This window comes from Monodelphis domestica, chromosome 3 (genome assembly GCF_027887165.1).
Source record: "Monodelphis domestica isolate mMonDom1 chromosome 3, mMonDom1.pri, whole genome shotgun sequence".
Taxonomy (NCBI): domain Eukaryota; kingdom Metazoa; phylum Chordata; class Mammalia; order Didelphimorphia; family Didelphidae; genus Monodelphis; species Monodelphis domestica.
Window position 1 is genome coordinate 536,063,435 of NC_077229.1, and position 24,351 is coordinate 536,087,785.

Consider the following 24,351-nt stretch of genomic DNA (forward strand, 5'->3'; position numbering starts at 1 on the left):
AGTCAATGTTCTCTTATGAAAACACTCAGAATCTTGAGCAGGAGGTGTCAAGAGAAGAGGGTCAAGAACAGATGGAAAGCAAGTTCAAGATCAGAAAGTACGACTTTGCTCCTGGAATCCTTGTAGCTAATGAAAACAGGTAGTATAAAATGCTAGAAAGAAATACTAACTTTTAGTATGGCTCATATTTAGGTTTATTAGTACAATTAGGTTCATTATTCTTAATTGTAATTAGCCTGGATTAACGAATGTGTATTTCAGGTGCAAGACAGAATATATGCCCCCAAATTGCTTCTATTCGCTCTATGGTTGCATGAAGTTTCAGAATCCCAGGGAGTAGATTTTCCCCAAGTATAATTTGAATTGGCCCAACCTTTTTGACTTTGATTGATATTGCCCTCGGAGAAAAATCTGTAGCGATAGCACAGCAGTATTTTGGATATTTGAGATGATCAACAGATCACCTCAAAATCCAACCTGTTATTTGAGGCAAAATAGAAGAAAAACAAACACTCCGTAGCTATTAATGCCAGTTCTCAGCTTTCTTGGGAGTATCTCAGGAAATGCCAGGGGGGAAGGGCCCCTAATTCCTCAACAGCTTGATCGGCTGACCTTCCTTGGTCGGGTCCCTGCTTAGCGTGTGTGGCTCCCACAGTCAACAAAAATGACGCATCTGCCTGAACACACTTGCCTGTCATTGCCTTCCAATAGAAGGTTTGTTCAAAGGCCAAGGCTTGTGGTTTTTCCCATTTCCTAGAGATTTCCTTCCTTACATTTTAAAACAAAACTTCTACAAGTCCTGTGGGCTCTAGACTCCATTTCGGAGACGCCCACTTTACACATCCGTCACCCCAGCAACCGACGCCCCAAGGCTAGCGGAAGAAGCTAGGTTAATGTTCTTCGATTTCCTCTTCCGAGATCACTAGACAACTTCCGGTTGTCAAAATCTCGGAGGAGAAAGCAGGGGTGGTCACCGTGGTAGGGCCTCCGCAGATGGTTGAGGTGCCCTTCGGCACTTGGGTGGCTCAGTCCTTCTTCGTTGAACTCGATGCATCCGCGGCGTCCAGACGGCTTCGATGGCTTGGGCTATAGGGGTGGAGGCAGCAGCCGGGAGGATCCGGGGGGCAACAGTTTCTCCGCAAAGTCCTTCAGCTCCTCGGACCTGAGCCACTGGGTGACCACTCCGCCCGACATCCCTGGCAGCCGCAACCTGCACTGGGGGGAGAAGACCCCACTTTATGGCGCTGGAGCAGCTCCCACCCCAGTCGGGGCGTCCTGCGAGGAGCCCTATCCTGGCGGCTGCAGCAGCGGGCCCGGGGCTAGTAGTGGTGAGGGCAGGGGAGTCGGGAGTACTGGGGCTATGACGAGCTCCAGAAATTGGAAGTGGGTGGGTGTGCAGAGTTGGGGGGTGGGGGGGTGGAGGGCAGGGGACGGGAACCTTCAATTTTTCTGCTCTTAAAAAAAAAAGAGTGGCTGTTAGCCACAGGATTTCTTTCCTTGCTACTTTTTTTCCCTCTGGCCCTCCAAACCCCATCCCAGGACTTTTCTGTTCTTTGATTTACCATACTCCCTTCCTTCTCCCCCCCTCCCCCTTTTCGGCATTCTTTCCCCATCGAAGCCTCCAAGATCTAGAGCCCCACATGAAATTTGAGGAAACATTGTCTTACCAGACCAGTTTAATAGCCCATAAAATGAAAATTATTTTGAGTAGGATGCCAAAAGACTAAAATGTTATCTTACCTAACTATACCCCACCACATGAACTTGGGAATTCACTTATATTCTCGTCTTTAAAATGTCTTTTCTCAGCTGAGTGTTTTACTACTCTATTTTACTACTCTATTAGTTTCAATAGTAATAACATGGGCATCAGATACCTCTGTAAGTTCATTTTTTAAAATTTGCAAGTATATTAAAACCGTAACAATTTGTATTAATTATGTGGAAGATTGGTCTTAAACTGTGTTTATTTTCGAACAATCCTTAGTTTCAAATGGAAAGACATTTTTAAATCACCCATTTGTGGCTTTAGCAAAGTTTTTTTTTTTCACTTCATTTTCATCTTGAACTGTTAACTTTTACAGAATTTTCATTTGCATTAGGAATGGAAACATCTTAAGGTGAACAGGAAGCTGATATCTGAACTTGCCATACAGGAAACAAAATCTTGAAAACTCATTTTGATGGGTTTTTAAAAAATATTTAATTTTACAATTTCAGCTTCAGTTGAAAAGCTCATTTGCCTTCGTGATAATAGTAAAGCTACATAATTAAATAACATTACTATACCAAAGATGATTCCAAATTTGGGAGTTGGAACTCAATAGACCCAAAATAGGAAAGTATTTTATTGTTGTTGAAATGATTTAACTATAGTCATATAATTGTAGTTATGTAATAAAAGGAGAAAAATTAAGGAGTTTTAGTGAACTACAAATGTGAATTAGTAATATGAATGTTAGCCAACATGGTAAACCTAAATCTGCTCTCAGTTAGTTCATATATAGAGAGAGAACTATGTTTCATTCTCTTTATCACATCTGAAAAACAGATAGATAAACTGGAGGACAGGTAGAAGAAGGTGAGCAGAATAGTGAGAAAACTGGTTATCAGTGCCATGGAAGGATCACATGGAGTGGGAATGTGTTAGGAGGTTATTGTGTGAAAGAGATTTGGTCCCACAATTCTAAACTAAGAACAAGTGGTGACAATTAGAGGAAGAGAGAGTTTTTTACTCAATGTAAAGGAAAACTTCCTAATAATTAAAGGTGTCCAAATGTAAAATAAACTGCCTTGAGAAAGAGAGGATTTCTCTTCATAGGAAGTTATATCTGTCCATTATGTTCCAGAGGGTAAAAGTATTCAAGTAAAGGTAAAGGATTTCCTTTTGTGGTCTTCTCAAGTTTTATAGTGCTACTGCCTCATAGACAATAATACACGTATAAATACACAAACATACAAGCATCCGTTAAGGCCTATAATGTGCTGGATACCAAGACACTGTGCTAAATACACATGTGAATATATAGTGAGTATAAATACTGAGATTTATAACTCACATGAAAATTGGTTTAAGCACATTATTGTCACTTCTCTATATATAAAGTGATTATTTGCTGTACTATAAAATATTTATTGTCTGGGGAACTAGGTGGTTTAGTAAATTGAGAATCAAGCCTAGAGACAAATAGGAAGTCCTGGGTTAAAATTTGGCCTCAAACATTTTCTGGCTGTGTGACCCTGGGCAGGTGACTTAACTCCCATTGCCTGGCCCTTAACACTCTTCTGCCTTGGAACCAGTACATAGTATTGATTCTAAGTGAGAATGTAAGGGTTTAAAAAAAAACCAAACCATTATGGTACAATTGAAAGTGCCTTAGATTTGAAATTAAAAAGGTTCCAATCACAGATATGCCTTTTAAAGGCATATTTGTGAATTTATAATTGTGAAATTCTACAAATTCTATTCTCTGGGCTTCAAGATGCCTCATGTATAAAATGAAATGGCCAAACTAGATGAACTGAAATCCCTTCCATATCTGAGCCAGTATTCCTATCCCAGTCACTGAGAAAAAAAATTAAATATTTAACCAGTTATTGTTAGAGCTTTCTTAATGTTCTCATTAAAAAATTAAAATAATTTATATTATTAGGATGAGGCTTATCTTAATAAAGTCAGTTTCTTTCGATGAAGATAGTGTGTGAAACTTATGGCTAGGAAAGGAGCCAATAGGCCTATACAACAAGCAATTTAATTTAGTTAATATTTTATTCAGTACCTACCCTATAGGAGGTACTATTAAGAAAAATAGGGCTTACAAAGATAGATAACTGCTACTGCTCTCAGTTTCCAATCTAGTTTGCACCTTAGAGAATCTCTGTGGATATGAAATTTCATGCAAAAGAAAGAAGAAAGTAGTAGTTTAAAATTTTTTTGTTTCTTGAGCTTCATTGAACGACTTTCCCCCACTCTTTTTTTTCTCTTTGCACTACAGTCATTCCTGGATCTAATTTTTCTTGTCAAAGCAGAGAAAATATTTCATACAAAATGTTAGAATGTAAAGAGAAGCAAAAGAGGAAGCAAGAAATTTTACTTTTGTAATTTTTGTGGCTGGTGTGAATGAATGAATTTACTAAAAACATTGTGCTAACCAAATAGTTTCTTCTCCACTCCCTTGGACATATATCAGTATACCTTAGGTTCTTTTAGAGAGAAGAGCAAAGTTGTTGCTTATTTAGAAACAATGAAATAGAGTACAAATATAGGGTATTATTTATTTAAATATCCCCTGAAACCTAAACTTTTTGGATTGTGATACCTGACCATAATATTCTTTTCTTCTAGCTATAGATACAAAGAAAGGTTCCTCCTATTTTTTTTCCATCTCTGCATGAAAACTAACTGTACATTTTTACATTAAGTTTATTATTCAAAAAGCACTTATGAAACCTAAGCTGAGGCCAATGGACCTAAAAAACACAACAAATCGAAAGGAATGGAATTTTTTTGTATGTGGGAGGACAGAGAAGAAATATTATGAAATGACCCCCCATGGATACTAGAAAGTCTTATAAAGAGACTTATATTTATTTATTTTAAAAGATTAATGGCTTAACATTTTAATGATACCTGTTGTAATTATGTATCTACCTTTATTGTGTGTAGGTGAAAATGTATTCATAAGTAACCAGGAGTTATGGAGTACTTCAGTCTCCAGTACAAATTCATTTATATAAACATTCTAAAAATAGAAATTAGTTTTAAATTGTTACAGTTTGTTCAACTGTAAATTATATAAAATCTTATTTCTTCTCTTTCAGAACAGTTAAATAGATTTGCTGGATTTGGTATTGGACTTGCAAGGTACTACTTTTATATAAAATATGCTTTAGGTTGATTAGAAAATGAGTAATGTCCAAGATGAAAAAACTGAATAGATGATAATTGTTTTGTGCAGTTAGATTCAAGATTCTGAATTTGTAATTAGAGGAAGATAGATTATATCTGGCATTCTTAATTTTTTGAGTCATGGATTTTCATTGACAGTCTGATGAAGATTATTTTCAACCTCTTCTCAAAATAATGTTTTTAAATGCATAAAGTAAAATATATAGGATTACAAAGGAAACTAGTTATAATTAAAATAAAAATGCATTTATTCCTTAACCAAGTTTATGAACCCATTGAAATTAGCATATGTTTATCAGCCCTGGTCTAGAGATTTACTTCTAAAATTAAAATTTACTTCTAAAATTAAAATTTAATTTATCAAAAAGTTTTGTGGTTTTGTCCCCAACATTTGAAAGATAGCATTAAACACTAGAAACTCTGAATTTTGTTTACAATTAACATGAGATTAATAAGCATTATAATCTACTGTGAGTAGAATATGTCAAAACTGAAATTAGTAGAGTACATTTAATAGAGTACATTGTTTATTCTTTATTTTAACTGTGATATATGACCTTCTATTTACTATTTACATAGAAACCATACAGGACATTTGTTCACAGTTCTATTAAATTCAGTAAATGACAAAATATCTCTTTGTTTTTGCTTCATATTGTTATGATTTTGGAATTCTTACTTCAATACCTCAGAAACTTCTGTGGGTTTTTTTGATATGGATATTCCTTTCTCTATTGTAAAATTCTTTGTAACTTAAGAGTTATTTTGGTCTTAAAGCATATCATCCTTTGTCCATCATGCATATAAGCTTCTCCAAACTTAACAATGTTAATTCTTGAGCTGTCAGACAACCTGGTGTCACCTCCATATCATGATGAGGAATTAGAGTAGTACTTTTGTGGCATATATATCGATTCCATAAAATACACTAATAAAGACTGAAAAAAATGAAAGTGGATATTTAAAATTTAAAAAGAAAAAATTTCCCTTGCTTAGGGATTTCCCTTGCTTCCCTTGCTTCCTCCATTAGGAATTTGTTTTCCACAATTAGTAGTATGTATTGTTTCAGTTACATAGCTACAGCTTAAATGTGCAATTTTTGTTAGTAATAGTACATTGCTTTGAAATATATTTTTATGTGCAGTTGAGATCATTTTGATAAAAATGTTCAAAATTATTTTTTATGAAGTCTGTTTACAGAAAATGTGTTGGCCCATCCTTGCATTGTTCTCCGTCGCCAATGCCAGGTAATTGTCTGATTTCAGTTATCTTTTGAAATTTTAATTAAATGATTCCTTAGTACAGGTAATGATGGAGGTGATCTTGGAATAGAAAAAGAAGACTTGAGATTTTAGGGATCAATCTGTTTTCAATATGACTTTTAAAATTATTTTAGAGGAACTAATGTATATTCTTGTTATAAGGTTCCCACTTATAGAAACAATGAATTGAACTTAAAATATCAATATTTTAAGAATTTAGGTTGACTAGGAATCTCTTCATATAGCTGTGTATTTAACAAATTTATGTGTATTTAACAAATAACCTATTGTTAAAATATAGTTTAAGTGAATTTTAATTATTCTGATAAAAAATTAAAATGTTGCTTTCAAAATATTGACATAGTCCCCAATATAAAAATACATTAATATAATTTAATAGTTTATTGATTTATCTATGTGTTTAAGTGAAAATTAAATTTGTAAAATATTACCAATAAAGACTTTAAAATTTTAACAGGTTAATTATCATGCTCGACATTATCACCTCACTCCATTTACAGTCATCAATATTATGTACAGCTTCAACAAAACCCAGGTGAGAATGTCAGTCTACAGGTTTATTTGACATATTTTTAAAAGTTGAAATTGTATTATGTATATTCATTTACCTTAATTTTAAAAAGAACCGTTCTTGTCCACTCAGGTGGCTATTACATCATCAGTTTATCGAATCATTTAACACAGTGAAAGAAAGAGTTTTTAAAGAGTTTTAAAGATGGAAAGTTTGAAACTAAGATATCCATATTTAATTATATATTCTCTATGACCATAATTCAAAATATTTATCTGTAAGAATATAACAGAAGCTTCTTGAGGGCTGTTTTAATTGTATCTTTGTATCCCCAGCATCTAACAAGTTCTAGGCAAATAGTAGATGCTTAATTAATTCTTATTGAATTGAAAGAGGGAAGAACCTTAAGAGTATGAGAAAAATTTAATTGAGTCAAGATCCTCTACTAAGATTTTCTCTACAAAAGTGTCAGTAACTTTTATAATATAATTAAGAATTTGCTCAAATTATATAGACTTTAATGAGCATACCATATATATGTGCATATATGTGTGTTTTTTTATTAAAAATTTTTTGTATATATGTATATTTTAATTGATTTTTGGCTTTGCTTTTTAGGGTCCAAGAGCCCTTTGGAAAGGAATGGGAAGCACATTTATTGTTCAGGGGGTCACACTTGGAGCTGAAGGAATCATCAGTGAATTCACACCTTTGCCAAGGTATCCTTTCAAATCTGTAGTGAAATATAAGGGGAAAAAAAAATTAAGTGTCCATCTTGAATATGATCTTTTTTATGAACTAGCCAAAGAAGAAATTTACCTATAACGATATAGGGCAATAAATGATAGAATTAACTCAATGCTTTGAACTGGGTAACTAGCCATGGTACAGTGAATAGAGAGCCATTCTTAAAGTGAAGAAGATCTAGTTCAAGGCTGTGTCTGATATATATTGGCTAAGTGACCTTGGACAAGTCACAACCTTCTCAGTGCTCTAGACAACTTTTTAAAAGCATACGTTTCAGGGAAGGTATGAACTTGAATTGGTAAAGAGAGTTTCCTTATCAAGGCGTTCCCTATGTCAATGAAATCACTGATCTAGTTTCTCTCCCTATCCCTTAGAAATAGAGAAGAATATGAGATTTTTAACCTGTTCTCAGTAAACCAGATCTTCAAATTTTGCCTTCTAAACACATTCCTTTTAAAGTTGCACATGCTTTCTAAAGCCAACCTATCGTAGCAGAGGGAGTTTTCTATATATCATTGAAATCACAGATTTGGGCCCTGGCCCAGTACCCTCTGCTTATGGTCCTGAAGTTCTCTTAAATATAGTCATACAAAAAAAAGATTTTAAGTTTGTACATTTTTTAAGGCTAGCAAGCATTTTTGTAAGAATATTCACACTTAAAAATAAAAATCCTGGTTTTTTAAAGTATATTTAAGTACTTATTTAATTAAGTATATTATTTTAATTTACATGCTTGTTGAATGCCTAGCTTTCTTGAAACCTGTTATGTGAAAAGACTGTGCCTATGTGAGAGAGGCAGCAGCACTATATTAAGTTTAATGGTTTGATCAAAACATATTTACTGGTTCTGATCACTGTCTCCCTTAATCTGCCCTTCTTTTTATCCCTCCCCTTTACCTCCTATTCCCTTGTTGAATGAGATAGATTTCTTTACCCATTTGAATGGGTGTATGGATATTTTTTCTTTTTGAGCCAATTCAAATGAAAGTGAGGTTCAGTTGGTGCCCCCTTCATCCCATTTTCCCCTCCACTATAAAAGCTCTTTTTATGTACACCTTTTTTAACACAAGATAATATTCCTAATTTTTCCTGTATTCCCTTTTCTCACAGTACATCACCCATCAATTTTTTATGATAATCCCAACGTAAATGACTCTGTCCTGTGCCTTCTGTCTATGTTGGCTGAGTCCTTCTACCTGCCCTAATAACAATAAAATTCTCAATAGTTACATGTATCTTCTTCCCATATAGGTATGTAAACAACTTAACTTTATTGTGTCTCTTATGATTTCTTTTCATGTTTACCTTTTTATGCTTCCTTTTGAGTCTAGTATTTGAAAGCCAGATTTTCTATTCATCTTTGGTCTTTTCATCAAGAATGTTTGAAAGTCCTTTATTTCATCAAATATTAACTTTTTCCCCTGAAGGATTATACTCGTTTTTTTGGTGTACATTATTCTTGGTTTTAATATAGTTTCTTTGCCTTGTGTAATATCATATTTCAAGCCTTCTGCACCTTTAACATAGTAGCTAACTGCTAAATCTCCTGTGATGCTGACTGTGGTCTGAAGGTATTTGAATGGTTTCTTTATGGCTACTTTTCAAGATTTTCTTCATGACCTGGGAGCTTTGGAATTTGGCTATGATATTCCTGGAAGTTTTCATTCTGGGATCTCTTTCTGATAGAGATCAATGGATATTTTTGATTTCTATTTTGTTCTCTTGTTCTATGATATCAGGGACTCTTTCCTTGATAATTTTTTGAAATATAATGTTTAGGTTCATTTATTCTTTCAGATAGTCTAATAATTCTTAAATTATCTTTCTTCAATGATTTCCCAGCTCAGTTGTTTTCCAATGAGATATTTCACATTTTCTTCCACTTTTTCATTCTTTTAACTTTGTTTTGTTATTTTTTCATGTCTCATAGTCATTCACTTCCATTTGCCTAATTCTGATTTTTAAGGAATCATTTTTATCAGTGAAATTTTTGTTCCTCTATTATCATTTGTTCAATTTTTGTGACTCTTTTACTGAGCTTTTAATGATTTTTCATAAGTTTTTTCCCTTGCTCACATTTGTTTACCTATTTTTTCTCTACCATTTTTGTTTTTAAAATAAATTTTTAATTGGAATTATGTCCAATTCATTTTTTTCCTTTTGTGGCTTTGCTTGTAGCTATTTTGAACATCATTCTTTGTTCCTGAGTTTGCTCATTTTTCTAACCTTTTTCTTGACTTCGAATTCTATGTAAAAGTTGGACTGTGTTCCTGGCTTTGAGGTGGAGGGTCACTGACACAGGCTTAGTTTTTACAAATTTGGGAGGTATGAAAGTTTTTGGTCCTTCCAAGGTGATATGATCTCAGGAGAAGTGTAATAACTACTCCTCAGCTCTGAGCTCTGGTCCTCAGCTAGGAAGGACCTCTTATTCATTGTATTTTCAAGCAGTATCATTCTTTAGAACCCTGTTCCTTCAGGACCTAAAGTGATTCTACCTCTCAGAGCTCCTGTGTTACTGGGTTTGCAAGCAGTACTGCTACTCAGGGCTCTTGCTCTCTCATTACCAAAAGTGTTTCTTTTCATTCTTGAACTGTGACCCAGAAGTGGGTATAGGCAATGGAATTGCCATTGCTGGTCCAATGTCCAGTACTAGCACAAGGATCCCCTGTACTCTCTTCCTGATCAGTTGCCTAATCCTCTTGCTATGTCTAGTCTGAGAGCTCCCCAAACAGTTGCTCCTGTAGTCTCTACCACTTAAGTCTCATCATGGTGTTGCATTCACATAGGCTATAGGCTGGTATCCATCTCCATGACACAGATCTCTCCATTTGGTCTACTAAATTGTCATGGAAGGAAATTGGACAGGAAGAATGTCCCACCCCTACCTTTTGTTGTCTCAACTGCTCCAGAATTCCATTTCGGGTATTATTTTAAAATTATTTGGAGGAGAATGTTGGCAAAGGTTGACTGTAGTATTTCCTCTACTCTTCCATCTTGGTTCTGACCCTATGAGGCTCATAAAGTTGTTGTTGGAAGGAGGTATATTTAGAAAAAAGATAAGTGGGCCAAAGTCAGAGCCTATCATTGTAGCTACTAATTAGAACTTAGATGTTACGTTGTTCAGAATATTGTAGAAGGATACAAACTTTGGTTAGAGATCATTAGATGACTTGTGAGGCCCCATCTAAATCTATTATTTTTTTCTGATAAGCATTTCATTAGCTGCCTATTAGTACTTTTATTCCATGTTGCTTGTTAGTATCATAATTAGATATATGATGTACATTTCCATGTGAAGACTTTTAAATAAAATGTCAATACTTATCTCACACCTGAAGATGGCCTAATGTCCTTTAGTTATGGAATGAGGGCTTTTTGCTAGATAAGATTCTTTTTCTCCTTCTGGGAACATCTTGCAAAAAGCCTGTTCATTCATTCTTTTCTTTTCTTTCAAGAGATATCTTCTATCCCTAAGGTGTCCTTCTAACTCTTCTCCTATACCTCTCTTGCTGCTCTAATTATTAGCAAATTGCTCTTGCTAAATCAATGAACATATTTTCAACTCTCTAAAAATGAGGGGAAAGTTCAATACTAATTTTTAATTCTTTTGTGAGATTGATTTTTTTAAAACTCTTAGAATCACTAAATATTAGTTCCAAGAAGAGCATTAAGGGCAAGGCAATTTGGGGTTAAGTGCTCAGGGTCATCCAGCTAGGAAGTGTCTGAGGTTAGATTTGAACCCAGGACATCCCATCTCTAGGCCTGGCTCTCAATCCACTGAACTACCTCATTGCCCCTGAGATTGATTTTCAATGTGGTTCTAAAGAAACTTAAACAAACTTTTAAAATTTGACTTATACAGTCTGTGGGTGATAACAATCTGAGACCTATAGTAGATGGATGAAACCACAGATAAAGGCAAACACCTACTGACCCCCATATATATGTGCTTATATATGTGCTTTCTTTCCCTGCTCCACACCCACCACATCATTCCCTTCCCCTAGAATGTGACAGTGGAAGCAAAAAAGACGAGTCCCAGGAACAGATTGCTACTGCAGGAAAGACTTCCAGTGCTTTGCTGTAAACTTTCTGTGTTTTGAGGACAGACCTCCAGTACTTCAGTCTGACTGAGGATAACTGAAGCCAAGGAAAGGGAAACTGTGGATAAGGGGGTCCTGCTGTACTTCAGATTTGAAACTAGCCACTAGGTTCCTTTGGGCAAGCTCCATGTTTCTTAGTTTGCCCTAATGAAGGGAAACCTAACCAGTTCCTAAGAAAGAATCTTTAATTGTGGAAAGATATCTTAGATTCTTTTTGTAAATAATCCTAACTATTCCCTATCTCTGAGCTGCTGTGATGAGGAAGCAGTGTAGCTCAGCTCTGTCCCACAACTATTGAAATATAGATCTTAGGAGGAGTAACAGACTAACTAGTGAGAAGAATATTCAAGGAGAAACCACAGTGGGTCATTTTCTAGCCCATAAACAAGAATTAAATCCCTAGGTAAATGAAATTTTAGAGGGGGAAATAATCAGGTATGGTTCTGGTAAAATCAGGTAAGATAATCAGAGGATAGCTAAAGATATAAGATATAGGAAGATGAGGGAATTCTTACAACTTAATATTCTTGTAAGATAGTAGGAAGGAGGCCCAGTCATTTGCTGAGAAAAGGGAGGGCAATTGGAGACTTACAAAAGAGGAAGAAAGTGTTGAATGAATAGCCGTTATTGGGAATTTGATAGTCATGTAGAGATTATCAGTAAGGTTCACCTGAGCTAGGTTTTGAAGGTAGAGAAGGATTTCAGCAGAGACATATAGGACATTCACTCCAGGCAAGAAGGAATAGACTGTTTGAACAGAGAGGGAAGGACAAGATTAAGGGAACAACTAATCACCTAGAACATAGATTGGGAAAATATCAGAGTGAAATAAATCTGGAGAGCTAGGTTAGAGCCAGATTCCAGAAGGCCTTAATTATCAAAGAAATTTGTATTTTGTTCTATGGAAAATAGGATAACACTGAAGGCTTTTAAGTAATGTTATAGGCAGAAGATTTAAAGAGGGCCACAATGCAGACAAAGATATATTCTCTTAATTATACCTTTGTTTGAAAGTCTTAAAGTACTAGTGCTCTAAGAGTTAAAGAACCCATAAAACCTTAAAAGTTAAATATCATTAGAAAAATCAGTGTTTCATGCAAAGAAAAAATTACCCCAGTGTATTAATTTCACATCAGCCACAGCATAAATAATGGTTATTGTTTTATGCCATGGTGATTTTTCAAGATCTTTATTTTCTTTCTTGTTGATAGTTTTACTGCCCACTATAATGATGACAGATTAAACAGTTGTATCCTTTGTATCAGAAACTTCATTCATAGAAAGGATGGCCTTTTGAGAGCATAATCTTAATGTTATCTATCAATTAGACTTTAAACCATTATCAGTTTTCAACTGAGAATGTCAATTCTCTTAGCACCATTATTGCTAGTGAATGATTTTTTTTATCTCTCAAAAAAGCAGTTTTTCACAATGAAACCCCCCCCAATATGAGATCATTCTACTATTTAAAACTTTAATTTTATTTGAAGAAAGCTGAATGAAAATTGAGACCATATGTGTGATAAAAGTGAGATGACTACATGACCAAACAAAATGACATTAAAGAAAAAAAATCACCATATATTTGTTAAGTCCTGTTTGAATTTATAATGGGCCCAATCAACAGAATTTTGTGACTTAAACAGCAGTTCTCAGGAATGAGAGTGGGGATTTTAGTGCTGTATGTGACTAATCTACAGTTATAGATTACCAGAATGGACACAGCAGAAATACAGAATAGGGCTGAGATAAATAGATTAGAGTTCTTTTTCTCTTCTTTACCTTTTCTTTTTTGTGCTCTGTACTTTTCCTCCCCTTTCTCCTTTCATATCCTTTTGTCTTCTCTTCTTACTTTTGCTTATTTTTCTTACTCACTTTTCTATTCTTTCTCTTCTCCCTTTCTCTTTTTGACGACCCTCCTCTTTTTTCTTTCTTTTCTATTTCCTACTTTTCCTTTATCTTCCCTTACCTTTATTATTGCATACATTTTATTTTATCTGTTGTCTCCTGTCTGTGATCTTTGCCAGCTCCTAGCCAAATTACTAAATATTATTGCTTATATCTTGAATTTACTCTCCCTTTTCATCTCCTTTCCCCTTTCTGCCACCACAAATCACTGCCATGGTTTTGCAAGAAAATTTAGAAGTTTAGAGATATGTTACAGAAAATTTGGAAACACTAAGGCAAATCAACCAAATAAAAGCATCTCCCTTCCCTTCCTCATCTTCTAATGTCATGATTACACATAGGAAAACCTAAGCCTAATTCAGGAACTAAAAAATTAAATTCTGTTGTTTATTTTAGGGAACTTTCTCACAAATGGAGTCCTAAACAAGTGGGAGAACACCTTCTACTTAAAGCGTAAGTTTCATTCTTGCCCGAAGCTTTTATTTTTATTATGGTGGTAGAGATTTGAAAAATTCATACTAAATAAATAGCAGGATTAGAAATTGTTTCCAGATTTTTAAGACTGATCAGATATTTATGGGAATAGCACTTCAGAAAAGGGAAGGAAATATTATTTAGTATATCCTTCCCTTAATAAAAAATTTGACCATAGCTTAGAGTATAAACTTGACTTTTTTGTTCATTCTTTAGGAAACTAATGAAAGTCTGCACAGTTGATTGATTATACATATGCATGTATATATGTGTGTATAGTGAAGAGCATAAAGCAGATATGTCACTTTACTGGCATTAACATACTATGCTAAAGGTCTTAGTAGTTAGCATGACAGTGACCAGTTCCGTAAATTAGAACTTTATTCTTCATATGAAAAAATAGAAAACTTTGATTTAAAGATTGTAAAATGGAAACCTATGCTTTTGCTGACCTCTTTTGTGAGACATTCCAGCACATTACACACAAAAAAACCCCCCACACTATACAACACACACATATATAAATGCATACATATAAATGTATGTATAGTAACCCCCCCTCCCCCATTCAGCCAAAAAAAATACTACTTGTGAGGACTTGGCCTATAAGTGTTAGGAGTCTCATCCTGGAATTTGTTTTGTAACTATATGGTGTAGTCTTGTACCATAGTTGTATGATAAAACATTGGTGACAAGAAACAATTTTGCAGAGTTGTCTGTTACTGTTTTTTAGAAAAATAAAAGGAGATTTCATCTCAGTTGGCTGATTTTGTTTTGCTGGGTGAGATTCAAAGACTTTGATTGGTATGAGTGAATGATAATGGTAAAAATGACAATGAGCTCTTCTTCTAAAGGTATACTATTCTGAATATGAAGATGCAGAATGAAATCTTTCATTCTGTTTACATAACTCACATGAAAGTTTTATAAATGTTACACTATATCCTTAAAAGCTGCTAGTATAGTGTCACTACTCCTGAGTTTGTTTATTTCTCATTACTAGAAAAAGTATATAATAGTTCAGGCCTTCTGAAGTTAATTTCTTTGGATTATACATATGAATAGTTGAGAAACTGCACAAAATTGTGATAGTTTAATACAAATTGTTAAAAAGGAGGGCCTTGTATCCGCAGAGGATATAATCCAAGACCTACTGTGGACATTATAAGTGAATACCATGGATAAGGGTCCCTATTGTAATTACATTTAGATATCTTTTTTTTTTTAAGTGGCATAAACAGGTCTTATTTACAAGATAATGATAAGTGTGTTCTGGTTTCTACAGCCTAACTTATGTGGTGGCAATGCCTTTTTATTCAGCGAGCCTGATTGAGACTGTTCAGGTAAATTATCAACATATTTATTCATTTTGTGTATTTGCCTGTTAGCTATCATTCTTATTTAGTAAATTAGTTTTCAGATATTTTAACATATAGATAATATATTTTGTGGACTTGAATTTTATTTAATGTAAGAATTTACTTAATGTATAAATGTTATTTAATGTAAGAATATTATATCATTTGGACTACAGAAACATTTCTCAGCTGATATTCTAATCACATTGTTATACCCTAAACAATTTCCTAGGTGATGGTTATAAGTCAGGCTAGTCTCACAGTTCCAATTTTGAGTGTTTTCCCTGTCCCTTAACTCCTTCATCAGCTCTTTGAAATCAGAACCTCATTTAGGATTTGTCCTGGGTTCAGCTATTTTACAGTTTTTCCATCTTTTTAAAGCCATTTTAGAACACTCAGAAGTTGCTGCTTACCACAAAAATCACATTACTTGTCTCACTTCCCTGCCCTCAATCTTGGCATGATATTTCAGCCCACTTCCAATCTGCTGAAGAAAAAAATTGAAACATGGTACTGACTGGAACTAACCTTAAAGGGAGCTCTTACTACTGCTAGGACTGACGGTTCTCTTTATTTTCAGTTGATTCCCTATTCTCTCCATAGCAATAGCTATTGCAGACTTTTTTCTCTTCCCTGAAGCCCCTCAAAATGCCCCTTCTTTCCCCCTGTCCCTAATAGGCAAAAGACATAGCCTTCTTTATTGAAGAAATTGAAGCTTTATCTTGAGCTTTTCCATCTCCCTTTTCTACCTCAAAACTGTATTTGCCTTTCCTCCTTTCCTTAAGTATTAGAGGATAAGGTAGTCTTCCTCCTTGCTAAGGCTAACTCTTCCACTTGTGTCTCTAATTTTATCTTATCCAGGACTTTGTTCCATCAATCAGAATTACAAGGGTAAGGATCCTCAGTATCTATTTGATCCAGCCCAAACCTGCTAAGCATCTCCCCTACAATATCCATAACTGGACATTCAGTTTTTCTTGGAGACCACTGAGAAGCAACCTACTACAAAAGCAGCTCATTCTTTTGGATTTGGGGGAGGAAGTTTTTTCTTATACAATGCCATTAATGATTATTCCTCCAGTCATTCAACACTTCTAAATCCACATGTTCATCCTGTATCTCTCATCTTTAATCTTTCCCTCTTAACTAGCTCCTTCTGCTCTAACTTATCAACATGCTCATATCTCTCCCATAAAGCAAAGCAAAAACCCCTCAAAAACCATTTGATTGACTCTGCCACCCTAAGTTATTAACCCATATCACTTATCCCATTTATTAACTTATAAAAACTTATAGGAAAGATATTCTGTACTCACTGCTTTCACCTTTTAATGACCCCCTTTTTTTTAATCTCTGTACAGATGTCTCCCAAATCCATATTTTTCCCTTTTTCCTTTTTCCCTTTTTTAGTCGTTTGTTTTGCATTTCCATTTGAATGTTAAAAGTTTCGCTCTACCTTGATTTTCTAACAATAACCTCCAATGAATGTTCAAAACTGAATTCATCTCCCCCTCAGCTCTTGACCCCTAAGCTCACCCTCTTCCTATAGTTCTTATTAACTGTTGATGGTACTATTCTGCCCATTCACTCAGGCTTGAAATTGAAATCATACTGAACTCATCCTTCTCACTCTCTTCCTATATCCAGTCAGTTCCAAATCTTATTGATTCTACCTTTACAATTTTTTCTCACATCTTTTCTTCCCTTTACCACTCATACTGCCACAACTTGAGTTCAGGCCCTTATCTCTCACTTTGAACTAATTATAATAGTTTCTCAGTGGTCACCATAGGTAGCACACTCTAAATGAACTTTTAATATACATATAATGTTATATGAATGGGTATGAAAAAATTCTAAATAAATTAGGAAATTTTGGGAAATACATTAAAAGAAAACCTCTTTTGGGTTATTTTTCACCACAAGGTGGCAACTCAAGTACATTGATTATTAAATAATACTACCTCTGACTGGTAGTATGACTTTACTTACAGTCATTCTTTTTTCTCAAACATACGTTGAGATCATCTTCCTTTCTAGTTCCTGAAAGACCTTTTACTCTATAGTTCTTATCTTCCCTTCCCCTTTCATCCCACCAATAAGCATCTTCACTTATACTCTCAGCTGGTTCCTTTTCTTTTACTTTAAGCATACACCGTTTCCCATCTTAATAAATATCTATTTCTTTAACATTTCTGTCTTATTTTTATTACCAAACTCAATAAATTAGTTCTCCATATACCTCAGTTTTCTCTTTCTTCACTTTATACCCTCCTAATAGTTTTGCTTCTATCTGATCTCTAAAATTGCTTTCTCTAGTTTCTAGTGGCCTAGTTAAATCCTATAATCTTATCTCAGACTTTTATCTTCCTCATCTTTTCCTTTAGCTTCTATGATATTATTATTGTTATTATTTTTTAAATCCTTACCTTCCATCTTGGAGTCAATACTGTGCATTGGCTCCCAAGGCAGAAGAGTGGTAAGGGCTAGGCAATGGGGGTTAAGTGACTTGCCCAGGGTCACACAGTTGGGAAGTGTCTGAGGCCAGATTTGAACCTAGGGCCTCCTGTCTCTAGGCCTGGCTTTCAATCTACTGAGCTACCCAGCTGCCCTGACTTCTATGATATTATGATCTCTCATTTCTCTTTCTTTTGTTCCTCTTCTTATCTTTTTTCTTATAGCAGTTCTTCAACATGCTAGTTTTGGGGTATATCTTCCAAGTCAAGTCAATATTCTACTCTTCTGTAATCATTCCTTCAGATACCTCAGCCTTAGGAACTTCAATTTTTTTTCCCTGCAAGTGAGTTCCAAAATATTTGGACGTCATTTTCTTTCTTTCTTTTTTTTTGTACATTTTTTTTGAGTTCCAAATTCTCTTTTCTTCCATCCCCTCACCTACCCTTTGAGAAAGCATTATACATCATATATATGAGGGCATGTAAAACACACTTCCATTTTAGCCATATTAAAAAGGAAGCAAGAATAATAAAGTGAAAAAAATGGGCTTCATTCTGCACTCTGAATTAATTAGTTCTCTGTGGAAGCAGGTAGCATTTTTCATCATAAGTACTTTGGAATTGTCCTGAGTCATTGTACAAATCTGTAAAATTAGATTTTTCTCCCCAGGACTCTAAATCCCAGCTTCCCATGTTCCTTCTCACGTTATGTGCTAACATAGGGAGGATATAAGTTTTGTGTAGCCCCACCTCTCTCTCTTTTTCCCTGATTATGGTTTGTGGAGGTGGGGTGAAGTTAGAGGCAGGAGAGTTTTACTCAGGTTTTACTTCTATTTCTTTTTTCTTCTACTTCAAGTAATTATTAATAATTCTTATAAAATATGATACTTAGAGTTATTGAATATTAATTTAAATCTTACAGATCTGAGTAACTAAGTCTTTTACAATTGATGATCACTACAATACTGCTGTTACTGTCAGTGTTCTTCTAGATCTGTTCACTTCATTTTGTATCAGTTCATGTATGTATTCCTAGGTATTTCGAAGTCATTTACTTAATCATTTCTCTTTCTTTTTTTTTAAAATCCTTACCTTGTGTCTTAAAATCAATACTGTGCATTGGCTCCAAGGCAGAAGAGTGGTAAGGGCTAGGCAATGGGGGTTAAGTGACTTGCCCAGGGTCACACAGCTGGGAAATGTCTGAGTTCAGATTTGAACCTAGGACCTCCCGTGGCTAGGTCTGGCTCTCAATCCACTGAGCCACCCAGCTGCCTCTATGCTTTATTATTTCTTATAGCACAGTAATATTCCAAAACAATCACATAGTATAACTCTTTCAATCATTCCCTAATTGAGGGGCATGCTCAAAATTTTCAATTCTTTGCCACTGCACAAATAACTACTATAATAATTTTTAACATATGGGTCCTTTGTCTTTTTTTTTTAAATCTCTTTGGGATACAGCTCTAGAAGTGGTATTTCTGGGTTAAAAAGCATATATGGTTTTATATCCCTTTGGACAGTTATAAATTTTTTTTCCAGAACGGTTTTGGAAGTTATTTTTGACTCATATTTCTTACCCAGTATACATTTTCTCATTTCTAGTGCCTATAGCATATCATCATTTTGTTGTCCTTAAATTTAAAAAACTAACCACTCTCACAACACACAATTCCTCTTCCTGATATCTCCTTTACTATCAATGAAATTACTGTACTTTTTTGCTTCATAGCTTAATCATAGAATTCCAGAATTGGAAGGAACCTTAAAGAACTACTAGCTAATTCAAGTGTATTTTATTGATAAAAAAACAAACTCTTAAGAGTGGTTCTGATTTTTCCAACCAGCTTTTGATTTCTCCTTTGCAGAACCAACAATTTAATAGCACCTAGAGTGGGAAAGGACTTCATTGTTTTAGTCATTTTTCTTTTTATTTGAACTCATTCTATTTGTCTCTAATGTCCTTTCTTCTACTCATCACTGATTTACTTCCTGCTGTCACTGAAGGCCCCAACACAAGTGTAGTCTCATTTGTGTAACTTTACTTGTTGCCCTGATTGCACAGGAATCATTCCCTTCCCTGAATTCCTATTGCTTTCTGGTCTGTACCACAACTTTGATCTTAATAATAGCTTATTTTACCTCCCTTTACTACATAACTATTTTCCTTCTCAGTGGACCTCACTAAGAATGAGACAACAGTTCTTCTCTGTGACCTTCCTTTTGGGGAAGGCTTTGACTTGGAAGAATTGAATTTTAGAACTATAAAGAACTTTATGAGTTTATATAGTACTTGTTTGGTAAAATGGGATATTAACTTTAAAAAAAACTTATTCTTTTGGTTACAGAGTGAGATAATTCGGGACAATGCTGGAATTTTGGAATGTGTAAAAGAAGGAATTGGCAGAGTGATTGGCTTGGGAGTGCCTCATAGCAAGCGTTTGCTCCCACTTCTTGCTTTGACCTTTCCCACTGTTTTGCATGGAGTTCTTCATTATATCATAAGTTCTATCATCCAGAAGTTTGTTCTACTGCTTCTGAAAAGGAAGAATACTCATAATCATCCAACTGAAAGTACCAGTCCTGTGCAGAGTATATTGGATGCTTATTTTCCTGAACTGATTGCAAACTTTACTGCCAGCCTCTGCTCTGATGTTATGCTTTACCCACTGGAAACAGTTTTGCACCGTCTTCATATTCAAGGAACACGTACAATAATTGACAATACAGACCTTGGCTATGAAGTGCTTCCAATCAATACTCAGTATGAGGGAATGAGAGACTGTATCAATACTATAAAGCAAGAAGAAGGAATGCTTGGTTTTTATAAAGGGTTTGGCGCTATTATAGTACAGTATGCACTGCATGCAGCTGTTCTTCAGATTACCAAAATTATTTACTCTACACTGCTTCAAAGTAATGTTTAAAGTAGAGATCCAGCACTCAGTCCAGGAAACATAATCTGGACTCATATACTATGAAATTGTGAAGGAAAAATGAATATCAGAAAAAATGGTTAGGAAAATGAAATTGGTGAAAAAAGAGTTCATGGTGACAATTTTTATTATAAAACATAATTGTATCAAAAATACTCTAAATTTCCAAATCATAACAAAACAGTACTCATAAGATTAATATGGGGTTGCTGAGCTCTTATATGCTGGATTGAAAAATAATATTCTGAATAGAAGCAAATATTTTTCTTGACATAAGAAAAGGTATTTGGACATAAAAATTTATCTTTCCTCAATATTTATTATCTGTTTAAGCACCTAGATTGATATTAGAATGGTATCTCTTATCCATTGAGTTACACAGGTCAATTGATTATATCTTAATGATAGCAATTACATGTAGTCAACCATGAAACAGCCAAGATATACCTTGCAAATTATGAGCAGGAGCTTGAGACTTTGTGTTTTTTAAATGTGTTGTTAAAGTATAGTTATAAAGTAATAATTAGTGGAGTACAGACAACTTGCTATTTATAAAATTTTTCTCCATATCATCCTCCATATTCATTTTATATACTTCTTAATTGACTCTACTGCAAGATTAACCTAAAATGAAACTAATGGTGTACTTTCTACCTGTATCTCACTAATGATGAAGCATACAGAATGTAGACTCAATTATTTGGTAATAATGAGGCAGAATAAATTAATTAGTTTTCCACATCCACACTAGTGATCCACCATTATCACTAATTCTAATTTTGCCAGCAATTTAATGCAGACATGATTTACTTGTATATCTGAACCATCAGGATACTATTTTTAAAACCACTTTTCAAACATTAACCACACTTAAAACTATATAAGACATAGAATTATCATGAGAACTGATTATTACTCGTATCCACTTTTATAAATTGTGTTTTGAAAAAAGTCTCAAAATATTTCATTTCAGAGTTCCTTGACCTCCAGTAGACAAAAGCAAAATTAATGTAATATTTGTTGTCCTTTTTCTTTCTTGTAGTGATAGTCAATTAATTTCCTTTTAAAATTTTAGTTTTTGAGACTTTGCTAAAAACTTTCCAAATTACAAGTGCATAAGGAGGAAAACAAGGCTATTTCTATTTTTTATTTAATTTGTTCTTTGGATGAGCACTGAGAAAACGCACTATAACCCTAAAATGGAGTTTGGTCATGGGTATTTTTATTTTTTCTTAATCAGTTTCTTGGAAGAACACAATTTAACCAAATGAGGGGAAAAAACTTGAAAGAATCAGTTTTAAGGAAGAGCAAAATTCTGCCTTTCTTCTGAATTAGCTTTGGTGAGTAGGTTCTTTGCAAAGTAAATTAATGTGTATTTAACTTAGCAGTCATTAAGCACACTACAATTTATTTTTCATTAATAATCCATAAATTAACTGGGAGCATTTAACATCTTGAAATTCATTAATTCATGAATGTAAGAAAAATGAAATTTTCTTGTAGTTTTTAAATTTTCAGGGGAATGGTTACTTGGCATTATTATTTTGATTTTTGTAGTGGCATTCTCAGAAAATTTAATGGAAACACATAAAACACAGAATGTGTTGTAATAAGAAAATAATGATATCTAAATGGCCTAAGTGTATATAAATCAGGACTCCACTGTCTTTTAAGTTGTCCATGTAAAATGTGGTTTTTTTAAAAAAAGTAAAATTGCTGAAGCAGTTTCCATTTTATATGCTATATTCAAGGAGGAAAGAATAAAATTAAGAACTGCTCAGATGCTGATTTCTTTGGTTAACCTTTTTATATTTTTGGTCTACTTGCTTCTGTGATTGTTGAGTTGCTGTCTTTTTTGTTTAACATTCAATTTTTTAATTGCTTTCTCAATTGCGTGTGAAAAAATTTTAATGTTTGTTTTGGAAAAAAAAATTGAGTTCCATATTCACTTTCCCCTCCTCCCATCTCCATCTTTGTGAAGGTAAGAAATTTGATATAGATTATACATGTGCAGTCCTGCAAAATATTTCCATATTAGCTATGTTACAAAAGACAACATACCCTGCCCCTACCAAAATCAAGAAGAAATAAAGTAAAAAGGTATGCTTCAATCTGCATTCAGACTCTTATCAGTTCTTTCATGTCTTGGATCATTGTATTGCTGAGAATAGTGGAATTATTTACAGTTCATTGTCAAACAATGTAGCTGTGACTGCGTACAATGTAATCCTACTTGTGCTTACTTCATTTTGTATCAGTTCATGCAAATGAAACTTGGATGTTCTGAAACCATCCTTTTCATCATTTCTTATATCATAGTAGTATTCCATTACAATCATATAACTTCACTTTTTTCTAATGGACCTTCTTGCCAAGGCCAATTCTGTTATAGGTAATCCTCATATATTGTCTTCATTATTCTCTTTCTTTACCCATTCTCTCTACTTCCCACTCCCTATACCCATGTTGGCAAAAATGTGGCATGTGTACCCTACCATCTCAGAGGGGACTACTCCCCTCCCCCTCTCCACAGCTCCTGAGGACATTTTGCACATGCCCTGCCCCTCTGTCCAGCAGCCCAATGTGAGCACTTCCTCCTTGCCCTACCTGGGGAATGCAGAGAACTCCATAGGCAGCTTGAAGGTGCAGTTTGGGCACATGGTCTCTAAATGGTTTGCCAAAGCTGTCCTATGCTGTTATGTACAGTTTCCCTAATGCTTGTGAATATACTCAAGTATCTTCCATACTTTATTACTACAGTCTATATCCATGTTGATGAACCTATGGCACACATGCCTAAGGACATTTCACATATGATATACCCCTCTGCCTAGCAGCCCAATGGGAGTGCTTCCTCCCTCCCCTGTCTGGAGTGGCTCACATGTGGCATGAGGGTTGCAGTTTGAGCACTTGGTCTCTAAAAGGTTCGCCATCACTGGGCTATATACTATGACTACTAGCTATAATTCTATGTCTTTTTTATCAATCATTTCTTAAGTACCTACTATGTTCCAGGTATTATGTTAAGCACTGAATATCTTCACTTCTCATGCTTTATTTTAAACTTTGAGCAGTCTGGCAATTCTCACAATTCAACTGAAACTGTTCTCTTAAAAAATTGCCAATTATCTCTTACTAAATCTAATGGTCTATTTCTCAGTTCTTAAGATTTTTTTGACCACATCTGACACACTTGACTATACTTTCTTCCTAAGTAGACTCTCCTCTGTAGGTTGTGATTCTCTTCTTTATCTTAGTTTTCCCAATCTGGCCACTCTATCTTGTTCTCCTTTGTTAGATATTTATCCATGGCATGCCCATTGTCTTTGTACTCTCAGAGGTTCATTCTTGGTCCTCTTTTTGTCATCTCATCAGTAAATCAAGAAGCCAAATATTCTAAAATGTTTACTATGTTTCAGGTATTGGGAATGCAAATATAAAAAATAAAGAAATATAGACTTTTCTCTCAATGGACTTACATCCTATTGGAGAAGCCAGTACATAAAAGGAAGAGGTAGAGTTGAGAAAGAAAAAACCCAGGTACCCAACACAGGTGGAAAAGTCCAGAAAAATGTAGCCTGGTGGGAAGTGAAGAGGAGGCACAGAGGAGTTTTTCAAGTATGAGTTTGTGAGTTCCAGAACTAAAAAGGATGAAGAGACTTTAGC

The 24,351-nt window shown here is 34.6% G+C and overlaps 1 protein-coding gene across 4 annotated transcripts in view; it reads left to right on the forward strand.

Moving 5' to 3' along the window:
* SLC25A46 (solute carrier family 25 member 46) overlaps positions 1-24,351 on the forward strand; it is a 28,911-nt gene continuing 4,560 nt past the window's right edge. The window contains exons 1-8 of one of the 4 annotated variants that reach the window (XM_056825032.1): positions 1-97; positions 4,822-4,864; positions 6,099-6,156; positions 6,650-6,727; positions 7,322-7,422; positions 13,858-13,914; positions 15,221-15,278; positions 20,098-22,802. In XM_056825032.1, the coding sequence (XP_056681010.1) occupies positions 16-97; positions 4,822-4,864; positions 6,099-6,156; positions 6,650-6,727; positions 7,322-7,422; positions 13,858-13,914; positions 15,221-15,278; positions 20,098-20,676 (1,056 nt within the window). In that variant the 5' untranslated portion in view covers positions 1-15 and the 3' untranslated portion in view covers positions 20,677-22,802. Of the gene's footprint in view, positions 140-915; positions 1,329-4,821; positions 4,865-6,098; positions 6,157-6,649; positions 6,728-7,321; positions 7,423-13,857; positions 13,915-15,220; positions 15,279-20,097; positions 22,803-24,351 lie in introns of those variants that run through there. The other 3 variants (XM_016431361.2, XM_001364152.4, XR_008917971.1) reach the window with 3 other exon arrangements.